The sequence below is a fragment of the Thermobia domestica genome, chromosome 5, assembly GCF_964235325.1.
Source record: "Thermobia domestica chromosome 5, izTheDome1.hap1.1, whole genome shotgun sequence".
NCBI lineage: Eukaryota > Metazoa > Arthropoda > Insecta > Zygentoma > Lepismatidae > Thermobia > Thermobia domestica.
Window position 1 is genome coordinate 160,929,718 of NC_137458.1, and position 22,440 is coordinate 160,952,157.

The 22,440-nt window shown below is 33.0% G+C and overlaps 1 protein-coding gene across 5 annotated transcripts in view; it reads left to right on the plus strand.

Annotated features, from left to right (window-relative positions):
* Positions 1-22,440, plus strand: part of LOC145686217 (sushi, von Willebrand factor type A, EGF and pentraxin domain-containing protein 1-like) — a 290,964-nt gene that overhangs the window by 126,215 nt on the left and 142,309 nt on the right. For all 5 annotated transcript variants that reach the window (XM_081759278.1, XM_081759275.1, XM_081759276.1 and 2 more), the window contains exons 5-11: positions 5,527-5,706; positions 10,451-10,630; positions 11,805-11,999; positions 13,190-13,291; positions 16,126-16,272; positions 18,040-18,161; positions 18,841-18,955. In XM_081759278.1, coding sequence (XP_081615404.1) covers positions 5,527-5,706; positions 10,451-10,630; positions 11,805-11,999; positions 13,190-13,291; positions 16,126-16,272; positions 18,040-18,161; positions 18,841-18,955 — 1,041 coding nt within the window. The remainder of the gene's footprint in view (positions 1-5,526; positions 5,707-10,450; positions 10,631-11,804; positions 12,000-13,189; positions 13,292-16,125; positions 16,273-18,039; positions 18,162-18,840; positions 18,956-22,440) is intronic.

Below are 22,440 nucleotides of genomic sequence, written 5' to 3' on the forward strand. Positions count from 1 at the left end.
ACATATAAACTTGACAAACATAAGTACACTTTTGTTATCTTTTGCATTTATGATTTACATATAGTATGCCAATAATGTACTGCAGTGTACTGCTTGATTTAAGAATGTAACGCCAAGAAGGAGACAAGATAGCAGCTCCAAAATTGGCAAGCAAAGACCTCATAATACAAGTGGCAAATGATTAAAATTACTGCTCTGTGCAACGCTCGACAATGCGGCGACAGTGGAAGAGAACTGGCGACATTCAGTAGCATATGGGCCCCCCGTGCACGGTCAGAATTGCTGCATCACGGCAAGCTATCAAGAGGATGATCCTTTGGATGTCCTCTTGGGATACAGCAAGTCATGTCATGCGATACCACAGTTCATCAACTGTATCTGACAGAGTTCGCAGGTGTAAGAATCGTTGTGCAACCATCTAACAGATGTGTTCAACCAATGTTAGATCGGGGAAACGCGCCGGCCAAGGAAGCAGAAGAATAATGTTGAGTTGATGAGTTGATTTTGAGTTTAACATCCCTTTCAGCAGCGAGGCTATATGAGACGGGAGCTACTGATTAACGTGGAATCCGTACCACATGAAGTATGGCCGGGAATCGAATCCGGGTCCTCCACCAGAAGAATAATGCGTCCAGGCAGGAAGTATAGGATAGTATTGCAACATTAGGACGCGCGTTATCCTGTGGAATATATTTCCGAACAAAATCTGCACTAAAGTGACCTCAATTGGATCAACGCCACATTAATGTACCGTTGGCTAATTAAATGTCCATCAATGCCTAGGAGACTCGAATGGGTAGAAATCCAATAGTACCTCACATCATAACACTTGCTGCTGGTCCGACAGTGAAGCAAAATGCAGGCACCGCCTAGCCTAGTATCACGGTAACGCCAGACATAAATGTGACCATCATAATGCTACAGACAGAAGCGGGATTCGTTTGAAAAGAGAATTTCCTGCCATTCGTCTCTCCATGTGGGACGTTCGTAACTCAATTGTAGTCTCCCATACCTATGCTGTGAAATTAGAAGAAGCCACAACAATGGGCACCATGGAAATATCCTACGGTCTGCCAAACGATGTAGAACTGTTCGTAGCGACATTGAACGCTGTGCAACAACTTTCAGTGGTTGCGCCAGTCGATATGCCTGAGCCACTGAGATCCAGTGTGTTGCTACCTAGTGCCTTCGTGGAGCCATCAAGTCCATATGCACTACTTTGAACGCATTTCGTTCAATACACTCACGATATTGTGGAAGGATAAACTACACTCACGATACGCTACTACTCGTCCTTGATAAAAGACTGAAATTAACAGGAAGGAATAACGCTTTCGAATACGAGGCATTGTTAACTGTATGCACACACTCACGTCCATCAACTTTCATCTATCGCTGATCTGTGATTCTTTGGTCGACCTTCGCTTGCTGTCGCCAGATTATATACCCAACGCTTCTGCTACCGGTACTTCACTGCTGTCTTGCTAATCAATTGTTTGTTCTTCCATGCTCTACATATTCTGTAAATTTGGACTTCCAACAATATCTCCTTTTTGAATATATTTTTAATGGTAAGCAGTGTATTATATACCTGCTGACAAATATTAATACAATTTATAATTTACTTACGTGTAGGCCTACTATTACCATACATAATCATTTATGCGCACGTGTGTTTCTTTTTGAGAGTAAAAATTTCCGTCCGAATACATTTTTTTGTTGTAAAGCTATTGGGATATTTAAATGGTTAAATCTAGGCACACTATGATTCTATTTCTTATTATTGTGCATATAGTGTGCTTTCAGAATATCAGCCAGGTAAGGAGAACAATATACATCCCAAATATTATGTCTTTGTGCATTTTGACATTTAAGAATATTGTAACCATCAGATCCGAATTTATGTAACTGGAAGGCCAGAGCTAACAATTTTCCTTGGCCCTTACTGCTTATTATCTCTGACTGTTTTTGCTCTATAACGAGCAATATTGAAACCGGGAATTGTAGTAAAATTAATTCAATTTGTTTTTTAGTAAGGAGATAAGAGGTGAGACAGAGTCTATTGTTGGGATACTGGACGATTGCAGAAACAATTTCTCGCTATTACCAACTTTTATCTATGATTACCAACATTAAAACCAATTCTTCTTCCTGTTTGAATAGGGTTAATGGAGGAAATGGAACCTATTTTTGGAACGTTGAATCGATTTAAAAAACACTTCTCGCTATCACTTATCGTTGTTGCTCTGGTACATGTTAATAAAAAGAGGGATGGACCAGCCATTCTATGGCTTCGCATACTATGCATAGTATAGTTTAGAAATCTAAAATCTAGATTCCCTGGCACAAGCGCTGAAGGGCTTAATTTTACATTGAGGAATATATTATCAGCATATCGCAAGTCCCGTTGCTATTATCTTGTTTCATTCAAGTTGCTCCACAGTTATGTTCAGCTAACGCCAGCTGGTTTTTCCCAATGTTAACTCGTCCAAGCACTAAATTAACCAGGACTTCGCATTGGTTAAGTTTGGTGATTTTACGGAAATCACTAGTTCACATTACTAGGTGTGACATCATAGAAATACTATTTAGTAAAATCTCGTCATACATTAGCTACCATCCTCTTTAATCTTTTTCTGCTGTTTACTTCCTGCCTTAACTTCATGTTGGTTCCATTTCTGGAATTTGTAAATCTCATCTTTCGTTTCAGCTTATCCAATGAAGTTTATTTTATAAAGCTCTTGCATTTAAGTTTGATCGAAACCTCGACAGGGCGCTAATTCAATGTCTAGAGTCTTTACTTCATCAGAAATATTTAGTACATTTTAAAGATAGAAGAAGAACTTGGAATACTCGACTATAGAATGCGAGTAGTGACTTTGTCCTATTAATATTTGCATTAACAAAGAAATTATTATCACAAAAATGGACACTTTTATAGCAAAAATAAATTTAACTGATAATTTTGTTTCATTTTCAGTGGAAAAAGTAAGAGAATCCTAATAATCAAGCATTGAAATCCCTAATTAAGAAATACGAAATACTCACTCTTCTTTTAACTCAGAAATACATTTTCGTTGTTCTGGATGGAGTTTTTGAAGATACTATAAGGTTCCTTCTTACAGTATTAGCAATAATCCTGATGACTCGCAAGTAAAAATAAATATAGAGAGCCACAAGCTAAAAGACATGAAAGTTTTGGTGAAAATAAATTATTCCTATTTAAAAAATTTCGTGGTCTGTTCATGATTAAGATATTGGTTGGTTGAATTAGAGGAGAGTATCTCAACTTGATGGTCATAACTCCCAGGGGTCGCGAGTGAAACTGAAAATGATAAATGTGCAGTGGAGTACCGGTAATCCGAATACGTTTAATTCGAACATCCATTTAATCCGAATAGGCCCGAGAGGAAAATTTTATTTATTTATTTTAAATTTTTCTGGCGACAATATGCAGTTTTAGGAAATTAATAACTGAAAAGGATGAAAATGAGTGCATGTTTTCGTAGAAAACAAAGTAATCTTTCCTTAAATACGTTTTTTTTCTTTAATAACTGTATTTAGGCCTTAAACCACATTACAATAATTACACAAAGTTTGAAATACAATACAGTACGTACTGTACAATATTGAAACTTATAGGTTTAGTATGAGTGAAATTCACTAAAGTAGTAGAATAAGTACTGTACTGTATCATAAATCTGAACGTGAACTACACAAAGATAATAATACACCTAACGGAAAGATGTGTAACTACTGTACGTACTGTACGTGAAAAAATAAAGGCAACAAGTTTTCCCAACATTTTTAAACATTTTTCCAGTACAGTGCATATACCGCAGTCAGAAAATATGTTTTGAAATACTACACGCTATATATTACAACACAATAGACCCGTAGACCCGCTTCAAACTGTGATTTTCCGGCTAATCTGAACAATCACGTAGTCCGAATAGAGTTTGGTCCCAATTCGTTCGGATTAGGGGTACTCCACTGTAATTAGGATCTAATAACGGAAAAATATTTTTAAGATTATTTTTAATTTCTTAGTTTTATAGACATATTTTTATGTTCATACTTATAGTCAAAACCTATTTAAAAGATATTAAACCATTAAAGAATAATTTTAAAACAATTGAAATAAAGGAGGAATGATACAGGTGAAAAGTTGCATATAGGAGTACATGAAAAATAAATACAACAAAAACTACATATTCAAATAGAGTTCGAAATGAAGGCTATACATATATACAACTGTGAGCGACAGGCAGCAATAATCGAAAAGAATTTATTAGAAACCAAAACTTGCTTATGGAGATCGCTGGCAAGAGGATGTGATAAAAGGAGATCGTGATATGAAATAAGTTTTGAGACTGGATTGGACTTTACCATCCTTTTCAGCACAGAGTTTACATGAAATGTAGATCTACAGCTTAACGGAGATCTGAACCATTTGAGCTTCCTCCAGGAATCGACCTTTGGTCTCCCGCGCCGAAAACTGATAAGCTAACCATATATCCACAAGGGAGCACAAGAAGAAAATTTTAAATTACTGAGTGAATTATACCTCTAAAAAAATAAAGATGTTTTAGGAGTCTAAGTGACAGTGAAATTTTGTAGGATGAGTTTTCAAGATGTGATTTTCTTGTTAATTATGGTAAATGAATTCTTCTTCTTCAAGTATATGGCCCGGTCAGTGACTAAGGGAATGAAATCCACTTTTGGAACTTACATATTTCATCTTTAAGATTATCTGAAGTTTCTTTCAGAGCTTTGGATTCATGTCGAGATATTTAAATAACTCGTACAATGTAAATAAATAAATAAATAACTTTTTCATTTCTTAAGTCTACCGTATAAACTTTATGTTTCTTTTTCTCACAACTTTAATAATTGAACTTGATCTCTTGTGCTCTGCTTAATATAGGGCGTTAACCTATATTAAGATTTCAAAATGTTTAAATGCAAATTAATCATGTCTTTTGTCATATGCATTTGTAACGAAAACAGTATAACAATTTTAGTTATAGCTTGTGCGTAAGACTTAATGGTTTGAATTGGTTTCATTAACTTTCTTTGAAAAAAAAAAAAAACGTTATGGTAAATGAATTACTCTTACTCAAGTTTCGGACAAAATTAATGAACACCAAATACGATTTAATCATGTAATAAATTACATGTATGATATTTGGAAATATATATTACTTATCATACATTTTATTAATTGTATTAAGCTTTAAGTTCAGATCGATAAAAGAAAAACCCAAGAAAGACAATAATTAAATAATGCAAACAAATAATTTGTAAAAGAAATTCTTATTTTATGAGATTTTGAATGGAATCTGATAGTATGAATGCAAAGAAAAATGTTTATATATTGTTTCCTTAATCGTTATAACGAAATTTTATGGAGTGTTAATATTCTTGAATCCATCTAAAACTTAATTCTGCAGCATAGTGATTACTTTTCATTAAAATATACAAAAAACATTAAAAGAAACACTACTTTTATTCGTTTGCTTTCAGTAATAAGATGCCCCAAACTAGACCCTCCTCAAAGAGGCTACTTTGTGAGGAACGTTTGTGAGAATGTATTCAATGCAGCATGTGGTATCCGGTGTGATGTGGGATATAAATTAATTGGCAGCAGTATTCGCTTGTGTCAAGAAAACGGAACTTGGTCAGGAGAGGACGCCAAATGTGTCAGTAAGTTCTTGTCTCACTCATCATATTAGGTACTCTATATCTAATTCTGTGATATTTTGTGTTTTCACTAATTGTTCCTTACCTAATAATTTTATTGTTTTGAATACTATACTGTAAAGTAACAAAACTTAAACTATGTTGGGCCACTACTCGCTAAATAAAGTCATAGAACTTCATTCCTGAGGCAGGAGAATCTATAAAAATACTTTTAAAAAAACCTACTGTCTCCGATATTTTACTGGTTATTTCCACTAAAAACAAATTTTGCCAAAATGTCGTCCACTATGAAAATACCGCAATATCTAGCAAAGTAAGAAGTTTTACTTCTCAAAAATGAGAAGAGAAAGAGTGTCATATGCATATATCGATTTCTATCAAGTTTCAACCAGTGTGTGTTAAGGCATAAATCTTAATACCTTCATACTCACTCTAAAAATACATAATAATCGAAATTAAACGGAAAATGAAAAAAAAAGTTTAATAATCTGTAACTATAATACACGAAAACTATTTTTAAATAGATATTATAATTGCTTATTAAACATAAAAAAATTAATTGTTTAATTGATATTTTATTACCATAAACAAAGGAGAGAATTGCAACAATATTTGATTGTTAAATGTTGAAATATAAAGTTGTAACAATCTAACAATTATAATTTGGATTATATGTATTTACTGTAAAGGCTAACAATAACATTTATTTTGGACCTAAATTACTTAGGTATGTAACAACACTTGATATGTAAGATGATTTCTACAAGGAAAGCTAAATATCCAAATTCCTGTAGAACAGTTTAGAACTATCTAGATTATATTATATATCACCGGTATATTAAGAGAAGCAGTAAAAATAAAGTTATATGATAGAACATTAAATTGAGAATTAACTTAAAAATTAACTGATATTTGGAATAATTTATAATAATAATAATAATAATAATAATAATAATAATAATAATAATAATAATAATAATAATAATAATAAAAGGGAAAGATAAAACTAATAATGATTGTAAGAAAATAATTATACTAACGTAAGAATTGAAAATGAAACAGCAAATAATAATAATAATATCTGATCGTTACATATGAAAAATTTAAAATTATAAAATGAAAACTAAAATTACACAACAGTAATAATTTAATGTTATGAAGATATTTCTGCCAGTTAACGTCTGATGAAGACAACGTTAAGTTATTGAAACTATTACGACTTATTTTAATTTTAATAAATAAGTATATACTCTGGTCAGAAAAGTATTTATTATTTGAGTAATAGTTTTCAGAGTCAAGATGGATGAAGTTACAACTTTCCAATATAAACCACGTAAAAAAATTTCGATTATGTCAAAACTTAATGTCTGTTTTCTGTATGGCATTGACAATGTTTCCACAAGTTACGGTTAAAATCTGCAAGAATGAAGATATAAATTCATCCACTCCCAATTCAATTTAAAAAAAAAATATGTTGCATGATAATATAATAATAATAATAATAATAATAATAATAATAATAATAAAAGGGAAAGATAAAACTAATAATGATTGTAAGAAAATAATTATACTAACGTAAGAATTGAAAATGAAACAGCAAATAATAATAATAATATCTGATCGTTACATATGAAAAATTTAAAATTATAAAATGAAAACTAAAATTACACAACAGTAATAATTTAATGTTATGAAGATATTTCTGCCACGGATAGAAGTGGAAGCCGCTATAAAGAAATTAAAGAAACACAAATCTCCGGGTGTTGATGAAATTCCGGCTGAGTTAATTTTAGCTGGAGGCGAAAAATTGTGGAACAAGATACACAAACTCATTCTCCTTATCTGGAACAAGGAAGAATTGCCACAAGAGTGGAAAGAGTCAATCATTGTTCCAATTCACAAGAAAGGCGACAAAACTGACTGTAACAATTATCGAGGCATTTCTCTTCTGTCAACATCCTATAAAATCCTTTCAAATATTCTATTAGCAAGATTGACCCCATACGCAGATGAAATTATTGGAGATTATCAGTGCGGATTTAGACGAAATCGATCAACTATCGACCAAATATTTACCATTCGCCAAATACTCGAAAAGAAGTGGGAATACAATACCCCGGTACATCAACTATTTATTGATTTCAGAAAGGCTTACGACTCGGTTAGGAGAGAAACATTATACAACGTTCTTACAGAGCTTGGAATACCGAGAAAGCTAATTAGATTAATTAAGATATGTTTAAGTGAATCCCAAAGTAAAGTCCGGGTAGGAAAATTTTTGTCCACGAGCTTCCACGTCGAAAATGGCCTGAAACAAGGAGATGCGTTGTCGCCATTATTATTTAACTTTGTTCTGGAATACGCCATAAGGAAAATCAAAGATAGCAACCAGGGCCTAGAGTTGAACGGCATTCACCAGGTTATGGCATATGCTGATGATGTAAATTTAATAGGGGATGATAGGAGAACAGTAGAAATAAATGCAGAGATATTATTAAACGCTTGCAGGGACATGGGTTTAGAAGTAAATGCAGAGAAAACTAAATACATGGAAGTACGTCGGGACCGTAATACGGCAAATTGTGGAGGCGTTAAAATATTAAATAATACTTTTGATAAAGTGGATACTTTCAAATATTTAGGATCAATATTAACAGACGAAAATCATATTCACGAAGAAATTAAATGTCGACTAAAAGCAGGGAATTCGTGTTACTATTCGGTTCAAAATCTCTTGTCGTCGCGAATTCTGTCGAGGAATTTGAAGCTTAAAATATATAAAACGATAATCATGCCTGTTGTTCTGTATGGTTGCGAAACATGGTCGCTTACTCTCAGGGAAGAACATAGACTGAAAGTATTTGAGAACAGGATCCTGAGAAGAATATTCGGACCCAAGAGGAACGAGAATGGGGAATGGCGGAAGCTTCATAACGAGGAACTACATAGTTTATACGGTTTACCCAACATTGTTAGGGTCGTCAAGTCTAGGAGGCTTAGGTGGGCAGGTCATGTAGCCAGAATGGAAGAAAGTAGAAACGCTTTCAAAGTCTTGACTGGTAGACCCATAGGAAAACGACCATTAGGAAGACCTAGGCGCAGATGGGAGGATAATATTAAGATGGATCTCGCAGAGATAGGAATACAAAGTAGAAACTGGATGCAATTAGCTAAGGATAGAAGTCAGTGGAGAGCTTTTGTGACCGCGGCACTGAACCTCCGGGTTCCATAGGCCATAGAGAGAGAGAGAGAGAGAGAGAGAGCATGATAATATTCGTTAAAAGAATGTTCGATTTTGGCGTAATATGTCGTACATTTTCTTTGAGGTTTCCTAATCATTTCGTTGTAGGGGGCTAATATAAGTAAAGAATAAAGTAGTGAATTTACCTTCCTGTCCCCCCTCCGATTTGTTTTAGAGTACCGCCGTAAAGTTTGTCAAATTCGTTCGATTTTGACACAATATTATATATATATTCTCTTTTCCGTAATTCCCAGTGCTCTCGAATAAAATCAATCACGAATGAGCAGTTAACTTAGCCTCCTAATGTGGTAAGGACACCGTTGGCCTCAATCTTATCCGATTAAAAAATATGACCCAAGATATCTCTCGTAAAATGTATTAGATTTTCATGGAATATGGGGAACAATTTTTGAGGCTTTACAATCATTTCCAGTACTTGGTTTTATAATAAATCAAGGACGAGAGAGTCAACCTTTCTCCTAGATTTAAACTAGTGATTCTGTGCAGTATTAAAGCACACGATTCTCCTTCTCACTGATTTCGATAACGTGCTACAGGAGTAAGTCTCTTATCTCCGACAAAACACACACAATGTTCTATATAAATCTGAGAGGTGTTTTTAAATAGATACTCAGGAAAATTTGTTATATAAAGTTGGGAAGAACGCGTTCCATCATCATTGGTCTCTTTCAACTGCAAGTTATTGAGACGATTGAAAATTCCTAGAAGAAAATAAACTATATTCGAATTGTATTTTTCTATAAAAATTATCATTGATTTTTTTATTTAAATCTTCGACTGGGAAGGGGATAAGTAAACCCTCATGTTTGATTGACTTCAACTGCAAGAGTGAGGATTATGTGAAAACTTCAATAAATACATACATCATATTGTGCTGAAATCGAATAATATTTACGAAAGCTACCTGAAAAGTTTTTAAAATCTCGTATGTGTGTGTGTGGGGGGGGGGGGGGAGAGATTGAGCAATTCAATGAAAATCTAATATTTTTATGAAAGAGGCTTGGATAATATGTTTTAATCGGAGGGAGAGATAGTAAGCCATACCACATTAGAGGTTAAATTCACTACTCATTCTTGACAAATTTTTAATCCCATGCACTACGATTACGAAAAAGAGTCATAGAAAATATTCATTGTATTGCATCAAAACTGAATGAGTTTTATGTAAGTTACCGTGAAACCCTAAAAAAATCAGAAGGGGAGGGATAATACCACTGATTTCAGCTCCATACAGAATTAATTATTGGGAACCTTTAAAGAAACCACGTCCATATAAGCAAACGATAACATCTAGTAGAACGCGGAAAACCTGAAGAAAAATTCATCAGAACGTAATTTACTAGGATATCAGTTCAGAAGTTCAGAGTTATTCAATTTCATCCGGTACTATAAAACTTGCGGAAAGGTATACAGTGAAAGATATGCTTGCAGTAACATAATGCACTTCATATTTTAAGAATAATTATTATTTTTTTTTTCCCTTAGTGAAATCATGTCCACCCTTGAAAGTACCAAATAATGGAAATGTAACGTGTAACAAGATGGACAACTCAATTGACACAGAATGTGAATTCAACTGCAAACCAGGTTACACTCTTGTTGGGTCAGCAAAGAGAATCTGTTTGCCAATTGCTGTGTGGGATGGATTACAAGCTATTTGTAAACGTAAGTACAACATTCGTTCTAATATATTAACTAAGGTTATGCCACAACCTCTCTGTTGCAACTACGCTCGAGTATTTAGTTCTTTCAACTATTTTCAATTATTATTATCTAGGTATTACAGTGTTTCCGTGAATGTAGTTCCAAATTTTCATAATATACCCAATTTTTTATAAATTCAGGAGATATTTGTACCTGGTACTAAGTGTACATCTGAATTTACTTGAACTAATTTTATGTAATTTTCTATTAAGTCTAAACCGTAGAACAATTGATTAAGACTATTACTATGAGTCTCCTGTTTCTATCTACCTGTTTCCTGTTTCTATCTATATATAAATTCAGTTTAATTTAAGAATAAATTTAGTATTAAAGAGGAGTGACTTTGTTTTTTGCAACATGTAGTGAGGTGCTATACACGAATCTCGATAGTTTAAGTTTTCTCAAGGACGTTAGTGAACGCAGCGTAGGTATTTTGTGACTACACTATCTTCCTGTAATTCATTCTAATGGTATTCCCTTAAGCGAGAGAACTTTTAACCATAACTGCAAGAACAAGAGAAAATAAGGTGCATGGAACTTAATTATTCAAATTAGAGAAAATAATTCTAAACATATACAGAAAAGGAAAATTTTCTTAAATAACACAATAGAAATAGATATAATTTACTATTTTCCCGATATTGGAATAACACATATTCATCACTGGCTGCATACTAGGCCCATACTAATATAGCTGAATTTATTTCAATTTCGCAATTATCCTTATTATTTTGATAATTTTAAACATAGTTTACGAGAAAAAGGTAGAAGCATTATTACAATTTAAATCGTTTTATTTTATTAGTAATTATATTATTATATTTATTTTATTAGTAGTTTTTGACTTACTGCAAAATTAATCTCCACTCGTAGAAGTAACAAAGTAAATTACTTATTTCTTAAATATAATAAATTTACTTATTATTACATATTTACACTTAATTATATTTCTATTATTCTTATGAAAAAATAATAAAAATCTTGAAATAGCAATAATACAATACTTTTTGAAATTTTGAATTATTGAAAAGTCTTTGGATATGGAATTAATGAAACATGTAGGTCTATTTCTTTGTCATCTACCAATATATTATAACTAAAGTAGATATATGATTTTTTTCCCTTATAACATCAGCCATATTTTGTCCTCCCCTTCGCAAGATTCGTTTTGGCAGTGTTAAACCACCAAAATGTGGTTCTGTTAAGCAGAAATATGGAGAGAAATGTGAATACGTATGTGACGAAGGATTTGCTCTTAAGGGACCAAATGTACGGGAGTGCGAAGGAAAAGGACGATGGAGTGAAAATGGAACCAGGACAAAATGTGTTGGTGAGTCAAAGTGTCGTTACACTTCTTTGTTTCATTTTTTTATTTTGTCTTTTATTGAGAAAGAAAAAATGAAAAACAAAATTATTAATACAATAAATTAGTCTTAAAAATACTATGAATAAATGTTTGGAAACTTCGTTTTATTGATAATATATTAACTTTTTTCTACTAAATATGATTATTATAGTGTTTCAAAAACCATTTAGTTTAATGCGAATAACTTGTCCTTTGTCAATAAGCAGGTTTTTATTTAATACGTATTAAGGATTTGGTATACGCAGTGCGGCAACTAGGAAACGAGATCAGACCTGCAAAAAATTGGTGAATAACAAACGAAATCAGCTTAACTCAGTTTGTTTAAATTATTAACCTTCTTTGTCCAGCAGTTTTGCACGATACGTTAAATCATGACGCATAAATATCTCTGAAAGTCCTCGACTTTAATGGTGTTCTAGGTCTTCATCATTGCTTTCTGGATGGTGAAAATATTGTCGAAAATGCAATTTTTCAGTGACACTTTTAATTTAGAGAAAATAATCACATGAAGACATCTGGAGAGTATGCGAGATGTAATAACACAAACACCTTTTTGGATAAAAAAAAAAAAAAAATGCACCATCAATCAACGTTTTGTGTGATGAAGCAGTGTTCTGTCCTTTTCCTTTTCCTTTTGTGTGTTTCTACTTCTCTGTCAAAGAATGAGATATGAAACGAATACACAGCTTCTGTTACTTTACATCGTCCATTATTATTTGGATAGTAATTCCTTATTGACCTCCAGAAGGTTTTATTATTACCCTGAGATTTAATGTCATCCAGAAACATGTAACGAGGAAGACATGTTCGAAGAAACCATCTTCAACATCTCAAATGTTTCCGTTGAGTTTTCGTAAGCACACACACAACTTATTATTCAATCTATGTTCCATTGTTGAATTGGTGACGACGCATCACAACACTAGTTTGTTCTTGGATGCGTCACGCGCCACACTGACGATCGGTTAAGCTAGAATTTTCTGCACAGGTTTCAAATGTCACACTTAAGATTTACCACTGTGAAAAACTTCGGTGGTAAAATTAACTTAGCAGCCAACAATCAGTATCTTTTCTTAATTGCCGCGCTGTTACGTTATTTCTATGTATTCGTTGTGTATTGAAGAAGAGTTCATCTTTTTATATTTATTTAACAGATGTAACTCCTCCTCTGCTAGAATGTCCTGAAAATATTACGGAAGTGGCACTGGAAAATGAAAACTTTGCATTGGTAAATTGGACTGTTCCTCAGGTTGAAGGTAAATATTTTATCATTTACTGCTTTCCAATTAGTCTTTAGCTTATCGTATAAATGAAAACCTTAGCGATTGGCTTTGAGATTTCAATAGTAATACAAATAGTGTACTTATACTTTAATAATAAAATGTTTCCTTTTAATTTATTAATAATGTTTGAAAATGATTTTCTGATGCCAGTGTTCAATCTAGATTAATAATATTTAATGTTAGGGTATGGTTATAGCAAAATTTTCATATTTCATTCTTCCTTTTTAAATTCTTCTATCTAGAATCATCCTTCGTCCTTCATAGAATAGCGTTTGTATGGCGTATTCATCGATCAATTTTCCTCAATCAGAGACAAATCAGGATTGACAGCAAAAATGAAGTATTTCACATTTAGGTACAAAAAATAAAGAGATACAAACTTCATCCAAAATGAAATCTTAAGAGCTTAGCTCATACCCCACAAAAAATCTTAAATACACCACTATATTTACGGTACTGAGAGCTCCAGATTCCTTGTCTCGCCATTCTCCTGTAATATCTTTGAGCGCAAATTGAAAATAGGTAGTCATTTTAAAAAAATCACTTTTATAACTTTAAGTTGGGTTAGTAGAGTAGGGTGTTAAGGTAAGCTTAGATGAGTAGAGTAGTTTAGGTTATGTTAGTAAGTTAGGAAAGGTTAGGTTAGTAGAGTAGATAAGTTTAGATTAGTAGAGTTAGGTTAATAGATAGATTATTAATAAGGTAGGTTAGGTAAGTAGGATAGGGTAGATTAGGTTGGATTAGGAGTAGATCAATAGGTTAGGTTAAATTGATAGAGTATATCCTAGTATGGGGTAGGATAGGTTAATAAAGCAGGTTAGGTTAGGTTAGTAGGATAGGATAGGTTAAATTGGGTTAGTAGAGTGAGGAGATTATGTGGTGCTGATTAAGAATAATCCATCACAAAAATGTTAATTTTACAACTAAAATGAGTAGGTGCATATGAAAGAGGATTGTGTAGGATATTAAATTCCATTGTCGGAAGTATTTTTCACAAGGTAGAAAACCAGTATTTCGTGTTTACAAGCGTTAATCAATTACAAGAATTATAGTAGGATTAAAATAAGTGAGTATATATCAAAGACAACTGTGTAACATAACTTTTACTGGCGAAGTATTTCTGCGCGATGTAGGAAAACTATATTTTATGTTTACAAATATAGTTACAAGTGTGAAATAATTACAAACGATACGACCTATGCGATTTTATGCTTTATCAAGTCTTTTTTGCACTATCCTCGTTTATATACATAGTTCCTGTCGCTGACGCGCTTTCTCCCCTGCTCTGACTCGGTTAGATAGCATTCTCGGTTTTGCTTACCTCCAAGTACAAGTTGCTTTGTGTTTCTTGCCCAGTCGTTCTTATGGCGTATGTCTGAACGCGTATTTATATTCTTAAGGAAAATCCTCATAAAGTTAATTTTCAGCCATGAATGCAATCCCTAAGAAATATCTTCTAAGACCTTACGAGTAAATTTCCTGATGAAATTATTGCATGTAATAGAATAGCAAGTAGTCATTTCCAGAGCATCAGTTTGCATGCATATTATCAATTGTATGCAATTATTTGGGCATACACCAGAATAATAATATCTAAAACGTCTTAGGGAATAATTCAAAACAAGAAAAATAAAAGAAAATTTGCACCGATTATGTTAGTTTAATAGGGTACATTAAGTTAGGTTATATTAGGCTACGTTAGATCAGTAGAGTAGAGTAGAGTAGGCTATAGAGCAAGTTATGTATGTTGTGTTTACGAGTACCTTTTTATGCTTTTCTTGGTGATAAGAGTTGCTATTTTACTTGTAATGATTTCATACTAGTAACGCTACACTCGTAAGCAAAATACAGCTTCCTTACACTGTGCAGAAACAACTCACCAGTGGAAAATAGTAAGTCATACAGTTCTCTTTCATAAATACTCACTCATTTTAAACGTGCTAATCAGTTGTCATGAATTGAGATTAGTAACCCTACACTTGTAAGCATAAATACAGCTTTACTACACTGTGCAGAAATATTCTACCGGCAGAAATTAATATCTAACACAGTAATCTTTTGTATGAAGTTACTCATTTTAAGCTCAAATTTACCACTTGTATGACGATCTATTTTCAATCTATACATATCTTTATTTCCAATACAGATAGGCATATTTACACTTGTTTATTGCCTATTTTCTTACATTGGTTCTTTAGCACCTTATTGTGGTTATTTTTATGTTGTTTGTTCTATATTATGAGATAATTTTTGAACCAAGATATTAATTTTTCCTTCACGTAATCAATTTTTAGACCACAACGATTGCATTCAGTTTACAAATAAGGAAATCACAGCAGAAAATTACCTTGAGTAGCTTGCAGAAAGAGAATACCTGCAGCCTGTTTTCTTAAAACGTCACTGAGTAAGCAGAACTAGCGTAGTGTGTAAGTAACCAATAAGCGCACTGTCCACTTGATCGTTAACTTAAAAAAAAAAAAAAAAAAAAAAAAAAAAAAAAAAAAAAAAAAAAAAAAAAAAAACACCTTTTGCTTTTTGAAAAAGCAGGAGATATAAAGTTTGGTTCAGCGTACGTTATAACCAGGTATCTGTTTTAACAAGTGTTTGTTTCGCTTTTCCCGTTCCGTTGAAGGAGGAAAAGAGAAAGATGAAAAAGGAAAATTTCGCTATAACCATGCCCTTAGTTAACCACTCTAAATGTTACTGCTACAATAAGGAATTGTTATTTGTTTACTCCTATTTTCCTGCTGCTAAGTTAGGTATTACAAATTTACTTATTTACTAATTGTGCTGCTTTTGATTAATAGATAACTCAGGTATTCCTCCTTTCGTATTGACTGTTCCAAGCATTGAGCTGCCAATGAAGTTTAAAATTGGAACAGTGACAGTAATATATATTGCAGAAGATAGCAGAGGTAACACAGCCTCATGTAACTTTACTGTAACTGTCATTGGTAAGTAATACTACTAATTACGTTTCCCTTAAGTCTTTTTTAAACTTTTTCGAAACAAATTATGTATAATAAGGTACTGAGGTGAATAAACAATAAAAAAACCGTCATGTTGAATAAGTACCCAACCTTAAATTTTCTCATTGTTTTCCGTAAAATTAAAATGCTGTCCTTTACAGAAAGAGCAGTGTGCATTTGTGCTTACAGGTAGCATGTGAAGAAGAAAATAGTCATATACAATGAAAAGTGCGAAATTGAGAAAAAGATGTTTGAAAAGTTAATTCATAAACGAAGATTGGATTAGGGGCAATAAATGTAATGAATTGTGAACAATAAAGAAAAGCTATTAGCATCATGAACAAATCAATTTTTCTCTATCATTATTATCATTATCATTAGCATTTTTTAAAGATTAACCAGCAAAGACTTCTAGTTTAACGCATATAAAATATTTACAAATGTACGAAATATTTACAAATATACTATTTTTTTGATTACTTTAATATTCATTGTACAATTAGAATTCCCTGTAAGAAGTTCGTTTTTTATTTTCATACTTGTGATAAGAGTTAAGCATCAGTTGAGAACACATCAAACTAAGTCAGAGGAGTAATCTATGCTCTGTATCTACTATTGTGCTAGTCCCCACTGGCTATGTAGTTTCTTTGTAATGGAGCATGAAACACAGAATTTTCCGCAGCAATGATTGGAGTATATCAATATTTCTACAAAATTATTTGATAACTACCTCTAAACTCTATTCGATTGTGTAAACTTTAGATCTTTATTTTTTATCTTTATATATGGAAAGGAAGTAAAAGGAATGGAACCTCGATTTTCCGAGATTGATATAGTTCATCAGCAGCAATTTCCTGCTTCTGATTCATATTAATGCTTTCACTTATATGAACAGTCTCAGTAAAGCACAGACGTTTCTGACTTACAAATTTTATAATAGAATCTATATACTCGTAAAAGTATATTTTTGGATGTTTTAGGTACTAAAAGACAATATTAAAAACATCTTAAGACATATTTACACAGCATATAAGTTCGTGTCAAAAATAGAATAGTTTTCGGTGAATGATTATTATCGAATATAAGATGAGGAAATAAAGAATCTAAACTAATAGAATGTAATAATACTGTCTGTTTCTGTTTTTAGAATGCAATTAATGATATTTTCAATTGCCTCTTTTCATTGCCTCTTTATTTAATGGATACCTCCACTTCTAGTCTATTAAAATATCTTTAATTACTTTTTTTTTGTAATGAAACATTTTTCTCTATAAGAATTAGGACTTTGCAGATAATTCTGTAATATCTTTAACCCTCATATTCTTGTCAAAAGAATTTTGCTCCAGAAGAAAATGATTTCAATATCAAGTGATCTGAAGTATATTATAAGACTGAAATGGCCGACTTTCTCCGTTCGAAATCACAATGTATCTTCCTTGTCGAAATCAGCTCTAGTATAGAAAAGTTGTGAAACACAGGGATAGAGAGAGCAGAGAGAAATTGCCTCTCTTAAGTTTGAGAAACACATGCACTTTAATAAGTTGTATAATATAATATGCTAAATGAAGAACGTAAATTCTTATGTCGGTGGACAATTTTGCCGTCTTCCTCCTGAAAAATATTAAATGATGCATCTGTTGGGAAAGTAGGTAGTTATATATTGGATGACATTGTGTACGGAGATGTGTAAATATAAACATAAAGGTTTACGTTTTCTTTCATATTTTTAAAATATTTCCCTTCCTCATTCAGATACTCAACCACCGATTGTTGACCAATGTGAGTCTCCTCCTATTTTCCTCGCTAAAGAGCTTAATGTATCCATTGCTTGGGATGAGCCAATATTTTCAGACAACTCAGGACAACCGTTAAAGGTAAATATTGAGACCAAATTTTCTTTCTTATATTCAGTATAATGTCCTTAATCTTTCTATTCCTTAAGTCTGTTAGACATGATAATGTTTTCCATAATATACTGTATCAAATATCCATCAAGGTAAAATTTAGACATGGTCGATATTAAATTGTGTAGAATTTTAAAGTTGTGCACACTTGATATGCCTATTTCAAAATATAACATACTGTATTTCTATACTCTACTCTATTTCAACTAGTTATTCTAATCTTTCCCAAATGGAAGGAAAATCAATCAACATTATAAATGATGCTTTATGATTACCCACAATGCATAAAATTAGAGATTATTCACATGATAAATCAGGGATGCAAATAACCACTCGCCCACTCGCCTGCGGCGAGTGGTTCATCGGTGTGGGTGAGTGTTTAATATCATACCGAAGGTAAGTAAATTATTTCTATTGTGGGATATAGGCTAGTAGCTTTTTCTCTTGGGCGAGTAAAATTTTGTTGCTTATTTGCATCCCTATGACAAATGCTTTCATATTTTATCTGTGGATATAACACGTTTAATATAAAACTTAAGCTGTTTATAGCTTTACAATTGTATTACATTTGGTTTTATGTTACCTATCTTTTTAAAAATTAACAGCTTTACTATGTTTATTCATTTTTAATTTTTTTTTACATGTATAGATATCTCGTTCACATGATCCAGGAATATTTCCTCTTGGCAGCACAAATGTAACGTACATAGCGGAGGATGAGTCTGGAAACAACAGCACATGCGTTATCACCATTACAGTTCAAGGTAAATTGTATCCAATACTAGTATCAATTACCCGCTTCGTTAAAGTAAGAAATAATAGTAATATGTTCCGTTAGTCAGTCCTTTTTACTATTACTAAAGCACATTTTGATATCGATCATTTTTACTATTACTAAAGCACTTTTTGATATCGATCATTTTCGATGATTTTTTTTATATAGCCCCCTCTTCTCTCCATGTTGCGGGGCACGGCATCGGAAGTGTCATTGTTCCCCTCAGTGACCCCAAAAACTATGAATTCGACATTGATATTGGTCATTTTGATCATTTTTATATTTCTCTCCCCTCCTTTACCCTAAGTCGCGAGGCTGAATTTTGATTTAAACGGCATCAGAAGTGTCACTGTTCATCTCAGAACCCAAAAAACTATAGATTCGACACTAATGTCGATCATTTTCGATCTTTTTAAATGTCTCTCCCCCTCATTCTCCCTTAAGATACATCGTGAAAGTGTTATGACAAAAACCAGTGATATGAAAATCGAACTTAATCTAGATTGAAAATTTGATCGAGGTTGGTCCGGTGGTTTAAGCGTTATTAAGTTTTATTTATTTTTATATATCTCCCCTTCCCATCCCCTCCCCTAAATTCTACCATCAAAGTGAAATGATAAAAAAAAAAATCTCATGCCCGAACCTCATCTGTGTTAAAAATTTGATCGAGATTGATCGTTTGGTTCAAGAGTTATTAAATTTTATTTATTTTTGAACTACTCCCTTCTCCTTTCCTAAGTTCTATAGTCAAAGTGAATAGATAAATACCATTTCAGGCCCGAACTTCATCTATGTTGAAAATTTGATCGAGATCGGGCGGGTGGTTCAAGTGATGAAGTCCCAAAGACAGTCACTTTCAATTTTATTTTTTTACACACACACACACACACACACACACACACACACACACACACACACACACATATATATATATATATATATATATATATATATATATATATGTATGTATGTATGTATATATATATTCCTCTCCCCTACGTTGCACCGTCAAAGTTAAATGATAAAAATTGTCCCAGGCCCGAACGTCATCTATGTTGAAAATCTGATCGAGATGGGATAAGTGGTAACTATTTTTATAGAGGTAGTTTCTGAGTACTTCAAATTATATGCCCGTAGCCAAACTCCCTGTATAAAACTTGTTGCATGAGTACCTTAGGATTCTGAAACATGTATCTTTGGATAGGGCACATAGTAGTTCCTAAGTGAAGACCTAACCCGACAACGGTAGGTCTCATAGTTTTGGAGCTATAGACCTGTAAAGTTCAGTTTTTCATGTTTTCGGCAGCCTATAACTCCGAAAGGAAGCATTTGTGAACCCAGGTTGGTCTATACTTTTTGTCTAGTCTTAGTGTCAGAAATCACCTCTCAAACGTTGTCGGTGTTGTTTTGAAACACCCTGTATATATGTATGTATGGATATGTATCTATGTATTCCTTCCCCTCCCTCATTCCTAAGTTCTACCGTCAAAGTGATATGATCAAAATCATCTCACGTCCGAACTTCATCTCTGTTGAAATTTTGATTAAGATCGGTCGGGTGGTTTAAGCGTGTGAAGTCACAGAGATAGTCACTTTAATTTTTTTTACCTATATCTCCCCTTCCCCTCTCATACGTTGCACCGTAAAAGTGAAATGAAGAAAACACCCCAGGTCCGAACCCTATCTATGTTGAAAATTTGGTCGAGATCGGTGGGGTTGTTCAAGAATTATTAAGTTTTATTCATTTTTATATATTTTCCCTCCTCCCTTCCCCAACCCTAAGATCTACCGTTAAATATATATCCACGAACTAAATACAACTTTCTTACAAGGCTGACTATAATCTTTATTATAAATTAATTAAAAAATGTTACAGTTTCGGAAGTATATCACTTCCTTCTTCAGACTACTATTCCAACTTCTGTCTGAAGTTGGAAGTGTATAGTAGTCTGAAGAAGGAAGTGATATACTTCCGAAAGTGTAACATTTTTTAATTAATTTATAATAAAGATTATAGTCAGCCTTGTAAGAAAGTTGTATTTAGTTTGTGTTTAAGATGGACACAAGGCCTTTTTAATATATATATATATATATATATATATATATATATATAGACTGTCCCATAATTCGTGTGTAAACTTTAATTTCATAGTACTCAGAACTGGTAAAAGATAGAACTGTGAAATTTGCAGGCAATTTAGAGGAAGGTCAAAAGATTTGTTTGATAGCAAAACGAGATCGCGGGTATTATTGTTTGCGGAGTTACAGGGTCAAAGGTCAAAACGCAATTTTTTCCTTATGGGATTTCAATGTTAAATAGTAGTCTCACATGCCATTTTTTTGAATATCCATCTCCGGTAGCAAAAATTGGTATATCGACATAAATTCTGATCCGAAACAATGTAATAACGAGAAATTTGGGCAATCGTGACCCGGTGACCTCTAGCAGGTCATCTGTGACCTATGAAGAAAAAGCTCCCTTTTCAACAGCTTATTGTACACAACTAATTCAGTTGAAGATAATGTTAAAAACACATATGCACAAAGGATCTACTGAACATCCTTTTTAGCAAAACGAAGAGGTCAACAATATCACCAGAGGTCAAAGGTCACGTAGTTAAAAAGTCATATTTGATGTGTTAACAAATAAGAAACTGTGACATTGGAAATAATGCTTTGAAGTGCCATAGAACACATGCATAAAGATCCTGCCAACGAGTGTGTATGGGCATAGGGAAAAGGTCATCATAAGAGGTCAAAGGTCACGCAGTTAAAATTTCATGTTTGATGTGTTAGCAACTATGAAACTGTGGCGTTTGAAAAATGATTTGAGCTACCATGGAACACATGCATAAAGGTCCTTCGAATTGGTGTATATGGGCATAGGAAAAAGGTCAACAATGACATAAAAGGTCAAAGGTCACGCAGTTAAAATTTCATGTTTGAAGTGTTAACAAGTATGAAACTGCGATGTTGGAAATAAGGATTTGAGTTTCCACTGGACATATGCAGAAAAGATCTTCGAATTGGTGTGTGTGAGAGGTCAACAATATCGTAAAAGGTCAAAGGTCACGCAGGTAAAACATCACGTTTGATGTGTTAGAAAATATGGAACGACGACGTTTGAAAAATGATTTGAGCTTCCACAGGACACATGCATGCTGCACAGGACACAAGTCCTTCCAATTGGTGTGTATGAGGATAGGAAAAAGTCAACAATGTCATAAAAGTTCAAATGTCACGTAGTTAAAATATCACGTTTGATGTGTTAGAAAATATGGAACGGCGACGTTTGAAAAATGATTTGACGTGCCATAGAATACATACAGAAAGGTCCTTCCAACGGATGTGTATGGGCACAGGAAAAAGATCAAGAACGTCCTTAAAGGTGTAACGCCTCACTTTCATGGGTTACGTTTATCGGTATGAATATGAAATATGTTGTACTATTATTATTATTATTATTTGTTTGGG